Source organism: Petromyzon marinus, chromosome 43 (assembly GCF_048934315.1).
Source record: "Petromyzon marinus isolate PM22_M1 ecotype Great Lakes invasive population chromosome 43, UKy_Petmar_22M1.pri1.0, whole genome shotgun sequence".
Taxonomy (NCBI): domain Eukaryota; kingdom Metazoa; phylum Chordata; class Hyperoartia; order Petromyzontiformes; family Petromyzontidae; genus Petromyzon; species Petromyzon marinus.
The window spans coordinates 17,526,407-17,534,133 of NC_133709.1; the positions used below are offsets into that span (position 1 = coordinate 17,526,407).

General features: G+C 51.1%; 1 protein-coding gene across 1 annotated transcript; it reads right to left on the minus strand.

The window, feature by feature from the left end:
* Positions 1–548: 548 nt before the first annotated feature.
* On the minus strand, positions 549–7,727 carry CIMIP5 (ciliary microtubule inner protein 5). The gene is made up of 3 exons (XM_076073883.1): positions 6,524–7,727; positions 3,672–3,711; positions 549–3,236 (listed from the first exon to the last, which is right to left on the minus strand). Exons 1-3 carry the CDS (start codon positions 6,751–6,753, stop codon positions 2,979–2,981), a joined length of 528 nt encoding a protein of 175 aa, XP_075929998.1. The 5' UTR covers positions 6,754–7,727; the 3' UTR covers positions 549–2,978.

The window sequence follows — 7,727 nt, forward strand, 5'->3', positions numbered from 1 at the left end:
AAGATTTGTAAAGTTTGGTTTACAATAAGATGTCGGAAGTCTGGTTTACGACGGTGAACATGGTTGCCTTGGCAGTGCATCGCCGCTGCTCGCTCTTGTCGGTCGCATTTACTCTTAATTTCGATGGTGACCTGAGACTAAAGGAGAGCCCGGCAATGCGGTTCTCCGGGTACTGTCGATGGTTTTTGCAGAGTGCGTGGTGTGCTTTTTGTGCCTGTCTGTGTGTTGCTGTTTAGGTTGGCTCAGCCTCAAGTGAGTACCTGTTGCGGTGTGTAGTGAACATCGCCATTAGGGAGACAAAGGCGGTAGGGCGTGGTACTGGCCACCCACCCCCTCGTGTGCCACTGCTGGCCTTCATAGGTGCCCGCTAACAGCACTTTCCCCAGCAGTCTGTTAAGGCTACACCGGGATCTATATGTGAATGTGTGTGTATACGGATCATTGCACCTACTACAGTAAGAGAGTGAACACGTGGGAGAAACGCATTGGGTTTCTGGGGTTTAACTTTAACCACCTATCTCTGGTCACAAATCAAAGCAAGAACGTCATTTTATTTTTTCCATTTAATGTTTGTTAGCGAGAGGTAAACAATGACACTGTTTAATTAACCGGTTGTTTATTATATGACGTTGACAGCAGTGATGCTGTTTGATATCCGGCCAAAGAGTTGGGCTGCATTTTTTAATTTTCAAGTAAAATGTATTTTATTGATTTCTGAAAACGGGAGAGCTTGGGAAAAAAAGGTTATCACTTGCAAAGGGCGTGGTGCTGACCGCCCACCGTTCCGGCCTTCATCGATAATGCTTGCCGCTAACAGCACTTGCCTCAACAACCTATTTAGGCTATACTGGTGGGAAATTTGTCTTTGTTATTGGCGTCACAGTCCAAACAACTTGAGGTAAAAAAAAATTTTACACCGCTAATTACTTTATTGGAATTCCCAACAGTAACATCGGCCCACCTCGCCCTCCCACCCACTATTGGCAGACTAAAGGCCGGCACTGTGGCACACGGGGGTTGAGTGACCACCACCATGCCCGGCCGCCTTTGTCTCTCGAGTGGCGATCATGTTTACACATTGCACGAGGTACCTGATTGAGGCTGAGTCGACCTAGAGGAGGCCCAGGACCGGTTCAGATAATCACTGGTGTTGGCCATGAACGGTAATCAAACTTCGGGATGGCCAGGTTCGTAGCACAGTGTTAACCGCTACCCCACCGCTACACCACCGCTCCCCACATCAAACACAAATATTCCCCCTAAAGCCTTCACACTGTTCAGGCAAGTGTTGTTCGCGAGCAGCAGTGTCTATGAAGGCTGGGGCACGGCACACGAGGGGGTGGGTGGCTGGCCAACACCACGCCCGGGCGGGCCACCTATATCGTCACGCACACACACTGTGGTCCTACGACTCTTGCGCTTTCCACGTCACGGAATCTTTAACCTTCGCCCTGAAGGTGGACGTCGGCGCCGGATGTCCTGATCCGCACGCCCAGCACTGCAGTATTAACCAGGGGCTGCCCGCCGGAGCCCCACCGGCAAACCTCCACAACGGCCGGCAGTCCCGCTATTTAATCCATTACTTAATCCTATTAATAGCGCTGTTAACTTGTATTAATAGTGATAATTGCAATTAATCGCGCTATTAACGCCTATTAACAGTGATACTAATTGTAATCAATCCCATTAATTGCTATTACTTATTAATAGTGATATTAATAATTTGAATTAATCATTAATTGCGCTACTAATCCTATCCGTCCATCAATTCGCACCAACTCATTTGACCGGAACCTCACTCATCCATCCTTGCACTGGCTGGCTGGGTGAGTGAGTGTGTATGGGTGGCTGGCTGGCTGGGTGAGTGAGTGAGTGGGTATGGGTGGCTGGCTGGGCTGGCTGGTTGAGAGTGGTATGGGTGGCTGGATGGGCTGGTTGGCTGAGTGAGTGGGTATGGGTAGCTAGCTTGAGTGAGTGGGTATGGGTGTCTGGCTGTGGTTGGGCTGGCTGGGCTGGGTAAGTGGGTAAGGGTGTCTGGTTGGGCTGGCTGGCTGGGCTGGCTGGGCTGGCTAGCTTGGTGAGTGAGTGGGTATGGGTGGCTGGTTGTGGTTGAGCTGGCTGGGTGAGTGAGTATGGGTGGCTGGCTGGGTGAGTGAGTGGGTATGGGTGGCTAGCTGGGTGGGTGAGTGAGTGGGTATGGGTGGCTAGCTGGGTGGGTATGGCTGGCTGGGCGAGTGATTTTTGCTGGCTGGCTGTGTGAGTGGGTATGGATGGCTGGCTGTCTGGGTGAGTGGGTCTGGATGGCTGTCTGGGTGAGTGAGTATGGATGGCTGTCTGGGTGAGTGAGTATGGATAGCTGGCTGTCTGGGTGAGTGAGTATGGATAGCTGGCTGGCTGGGTGAGTGGGTATGGGTGGCTGGCTGGCTGTGTGAGTGGGTATGGGTGGCTGACTGGCTGGGTGAGTGGGTATTGCTGGCTGGCTGGCTGGGTGAGTGAGTATGGGTGGCTGGCTGGGTGATTGGGTATGGGTGGCTGTCTGGGTGAGTGAGTATGGGTGGCTGGCTGGGTGAGTGAGTATGGGTGGCTGGCTGGCTGGCTGTGTGAGTGGGTATGGGTGGCTGGCTGGCTGTGTGAGTGGGTATGGGTGGCTGGCCGGCTGGCTGTGTGAGTGGGTATGGGTGGCTGGCCGGCTGGCTGTGTGAGTGGGTATGGGTGGCTGGCCGGCTGGCTGTGTGAGTGGGTATGGGTGGCTGACTGGCTGGGTGAGTGGGTATTGCTGGCTGGCTGGCTCTGTGAGTGGGTATGGGTGGCTGTCTGGGTGAGTGAGTATGGGTGGCTGTCTGGGTGAGTGAGTATGGGTGGCTGGCTGGGTGAGTGGGTATGGGTGGCTGGCCGGCTGGCTGTGTGAGTGGGTATGGGTGGCTGACTGGCTGGGTGAGTGGGTATTGCTGGCTGGCTGGCCTTGGCTCTTTGCTCAGTCAGAAGGGCACCATCTCAGATGGCAGTCGCCGCTTATGGTGCTGCGGCGAGAGTGCGAAGTCGAGGCGGATCAGCTCCCGGCCCCCCGCAGTGTTCACGTTGCTGCCGGGGCCTCGATGTGCCGTGGTCAAGTATGGGAAGTGCCCCCCCGCCTCGTCCGGCTCCGACTCCAGGGGAGCCACCGACACCGCTGTTGCAGCCGCAGAGCTCAAGTCATCCGGGTTCGACTCCGGGTCATCGGGAAACACGAGCTCCCCCTGCGCGAATGCGTGGGGTGGGGGAGAGGGGAAGCCGGCCGTCGGAGTTGGTTAAGGCCGCCGTGGCCTGCAATCCAGAGTGTCGCCGGTTCGACTACAGCTCCTGGCGTGACTGTTGTATATCTATAAACTGGAAAAGAAAAACTATAAGTGATATTATGGGACCTTTTTTTCCAGTGTCAAAGTATGAAACATTAAAATACATGTTTACCCTCTGGCAATAAAACATGTTAAGATGTTAAACCACCAAATAAATACCTTCTGCAAGGAATCAAGTCTGCAGAAAGAAGGCTGCTGTCTGGTGTAGGCCAATCTTTTTCAAAGACAATGCCATCTATTAACAGCATGTTTGTTTGCATGTTCACCACAGATACCATGTGTGGTTAATGCAGTACTTGATTCCTTGCCGCTGGCTCAGCCAGTGGAAGCTCTCACCTGCTCGTTGTAGTTGGTGAGGAAGCCCCACTTCTTCTTCCTGAGAAACAGTCAAGTCGCACCCATCAGAGACACCGAGATCACCACCACCACCATCATTATTATTATTTAGAGTATTTGGCTGCTGCTGCTATAAATTTCCACATAAGCCACCTTGAACACGAGAAAACTCTGGACCGGTTTCGACACGCAATGTCTCATTGGCAGAAGGATCAGTCTTGCTTGGGGCAGCCACGGTGGCTCGGAGATGTTAATTACCTCGCCTGGTATGCAGTAGGTCGTAGCTTCGACCCTGACGCCCGCTGCTGTATATATTGAACTTTAAGTGTCCCTCTCTCCCTGTGGTCGCACGGATTTTTCTCCAGGTCGTGCAGTTCTTTACCCCCCCCGCCCCTCACATTTAGGATCAACGTCACGCGTTTCGAATATTAGCTGTTATAAATGTCCACACGACGACAACGACGATGATAAGCCACTTCGTTGAGCTATCATTTGTGATAGCCAAGGTCGCTAGAACCCGATGCGATTGAACTGTCAGTTAATGAGCAACAGGGCAGCAGTGACGGAGCAGTCAAGAGACAACCTCGTGTATTAAATGTCCATGCGCTGATGATGATAAGCCACATCGTTGAGCTGCTAACATTCGTGATGGCCAAGGGAGGCTTCTCAAAAAATAAGTCAATATAGCTCAGTGGGCCTTACACGCTGGGTAAAAATACAAAATGTAGTTTATAGTTTCAATTAAAAAAAACGCGAGTTTATAGAACGAGCGAGCCGTCTTACTGTGAGCCTATATAGCGGTGGTGGGGGGGGGCTTAGGCTTAGACAGCCAGACATAAGCAGCAGCAGCCTACACACAAGGCCCTATTATTCGTCGGGTCTACGAAAACTAAAAGGGCCTAAGGACAAAAAATGTTAACCAAAATGTTGACCATTTTTGTTTGTGTGATGAAGAAAAATGTGGCTGAGATCTTTCTAGATTTGAAGTTTTCGTGACTGCAAGGATCCATATTCTTTGGATCTTTCGGTAAAGTTACGTAGATGAAAAATAAAAATAATGTTAACGTCGTGATTTAATTTAGTTATTTTCATTATTATTTTTCATCTACGTGACTTTACCAAAAGAACCAAAGAGTATGGCTGAGATCTCTTCTGAAGAAATATATTTTATACAGCAAGGATAGGCACTGTGTTTATACAAAGAGGCAGACTCATGTAAATCTTTTTTTCTCATAAGGCAAGAGAAAAATAACACCGGAGATGAACTTTTCGAGATTTTTTTCATTACAAAATTACATCTTAACATAAATATTCTCAATAAGAGTAGCAGTGCATGGGAAGACAAAGGCGTCGTTGCTTTCCTATAGTTAATCATAGACGGTGTTTAGCGAGCGACAGCGATGGCGGTAATAATGACAGGGGCAGCAATAGCAACTGTTGGAAAATAATCACTGAAGGCCTACGAAGCAGAAGTGCCGAGGGCCTACAAGAACAAGAAGTGCCTAGGGCTTACAAGAACCAGAAGTGCCTAGGGCCTACAAGAACCAGAAGTGCCTAGGGCCTACAAGAACCAGAAGTGCCTAGGGCCTACAAGAACCAGAAGTGCCTAGGGCCTACAAGAACCAGAAGTGCCTAGGGCCTACAAGAACCAGAAGTGCCTAGGGCCTACAAGAACCAGAAGTGCCTAGGGCCTACAAGAACCAGAAGTGCCTAGGACCTACAAGAACCAGAAGTGCCTAGGACCTACAAGAACCAGAAGTGCCTAGGGCCTACAAGAACAAGAAGTGCCTAGGGCCTACAAGAACCAGAAGTGCCTAGGGCTTACAAGAACCAGAAGTGCCTAGGGCTTACAAGAACCAGAAGTGCCTAGGGCCTACAAGAACCAGAAGTGCCTAGCGCCTACAAGAAACAGAAGTGCCTAGGGCCTACAAGAACCAGAAGTGCCTAGGGCTTACAAGAACCAGAAGTGCCTAGGGCCTACAAGAACCAGAAGTGCCTAGCGCCTACAAGAACCAGAAGTGCCTAGGGCCTACAAGAACCAGAAGTGCCTAGGGCCTACAAGAACCAGAAGTGCCCAGGGCCTACAAGAACCAGAAGTGCCTAGGGCCTACAAGCACCAGAAGTGCCTAGGGCCTACAATAATATATTTTTTAATGCGGCCCTGCGTACACGCCGAGTCATTTCAAGGCTACCGCCTCGATCTTCTCGCGCTCACAGGGCCTGATGAAGGTTCTTGTAGGCCCTAGGCATTGCTATTTTGTAGGCCTTCAGTGATAACTGCAGTGACAACGCCTCCTTCGCCTTCCCTTGCTGCTACTCTATTGAGAATGAGATTCGTGCGAAAAAATCATGAGGACGTTATTTTGCAATGAAAAATATCTCAAAAACTTAATCTGCGGTGCAAAATTTCCTACCTTACGAGAAAAAAACATTGACATTACTGCCTCTGTATATATGCACCGTGATTATCCAAGAAGATATCTTGATAAAAAATGATCATACAAAAACATTTTCTTCGTTAGTCCCTTTTAGTTTTTCAAAGGCCGTAGGCACAGTGCATAATACGGCCCTGGTGGGTGGGCCAGTCAGTGAAATGAGTGGTGAGTGAATGGCTGGGTGAGTGAATCAGTAAGTAGGCCCTAGGAACAGTGCCGACTGTGGTGCCTTTTGGATAATACGGCCCTGGTGGGTGGGCGAGTCAGTGAAATGAGTGGTGAGTGAATGGCTGGGTGAGTGAATGAGTAGGTGGGTGGCTGGGTGAGTGAATCAGTAAGCCCTAGGCACAGTGCCGACTGTGGTGCCTTTTAAATAATACGGCCCTGCTCACTCACCACCAACCCCGTTTTGCTCACCAGGTGTGCACGCTCCGCCTCTCCCGGGCCACGCTCTCCGTCCACACGCGCTCCCACTTGACCCGGTCTCCATCAAGGCCGTCCCTCCGACTTCGGGCACCCACACCCGGAACGCCACCCCCCGCCGCCGCCGCTACCCCCCTCAGTGCCCCCGAGGGGTCCCTGGCGCCCACCGGGAAGCGGTAGCCAGCAGAGGACGGCCGCTTGGCGTCCGCCGAGTTGCTTGGCATCACGGCGGTGGCGAGGGGCGGTTGGAGGGGCAGCGATGGGTTTGGTGGAAGCGGCTGCTGCAGTGGTGGTGGCGGCGACTGTGACGACTAAACGCGATGAGTTTGGTGGAAGTGGTGGCGGTGGTGACTGTGATGGTGACTGTGATGATTGTTTGTTTTGGTTGCTATGGTCACGGCGTCTCCACGGCGCGCGTCGCTTTCCACGATGGCGTCCACCGCCTCGAGACGCGGCAGTTGAAATGCAATTCGTATGCATCGATGTGTGTACTGTACGTTGAACTTCGTTCGCACCGTACGTAGCCTACCGCGCTAATCGGAGGTGCGGTATTAGTCGATGGGCAGTGTTGGTCTATGGGCAATGTTGAGTCTATGGGCAGTGTTGAGTCTATGAGCAGTGTTAGTCTATGGGCAGTGTTGAGTCTATGGGCAGTGTTAGCCTATGGGTAGTGTTGGTCTATGGGCAGTGTTGAGTCTATGGGCAGTGTTAGTCTATGGGTAGTGTTAGTCGATGGGTAGTGTTGAGTCTATGGGCAGTGTTAGTCTATGGGTAGTGTTGGTCTATGGGCAGTGTTGAGTCTATGGGCAGTGTTAGTCTATGGGTAGTGTTGGTCTATGGGTAGTGTTGAGTCTATGGGCAGTATTGAGTCTATGGGCAGTGTTGGTCTATGGGCAGTGTTGGTCTATGGGCAGTGTTGAGTCTATGGGCAGTGTTGGTCTATAAACAGCGTTGAGTCTATGGGCAGTGTTGAGTCTATGGGCAGTGTTAGCCTATGGGTAGTGTTGGTCTATGGGCAGTGTTGAGTCTATGGGCAGTGTTAGTCTATGGGTAGTGTTAGTCGATGGGTAGTGTTGAGTCTATGGGCAGTGTTAGTCTATGGGTAGTGTTGGTCTATGGGCAGTGTTGAGTCTATGGGCAGTGTTAGTCTATGGGTAGTGTTGGTCTATGGGTAGTGTTGAGTCTATGGGCAGTATTG

Bases quoted from the DNA above. Each gene is read 5' to 3' on its own strand.
- CIMIP5 (XM_076073883.1), bottom strand. From the start codon at position 6,753: ATGCCAAGCAACTCGGCGGACGCCAAGCGGCCGTCCTCTGCTGGCTAC. The intron at 3,712-6,523 runs GTGAGCAAAACG...ACTGTTTCTCAG, and splicing joins AGGCGGAGCGTGCACACCTG to GAAGAAGAAGTGGGGCTTCC. The intron at 3,237-3,671 runs GTGAGAGCTTCC...GCATTCGCGCAG, and splicing joins TCACCAACTACAACGAGCAG to GGGGAGCTCGTGTTTCCCGA.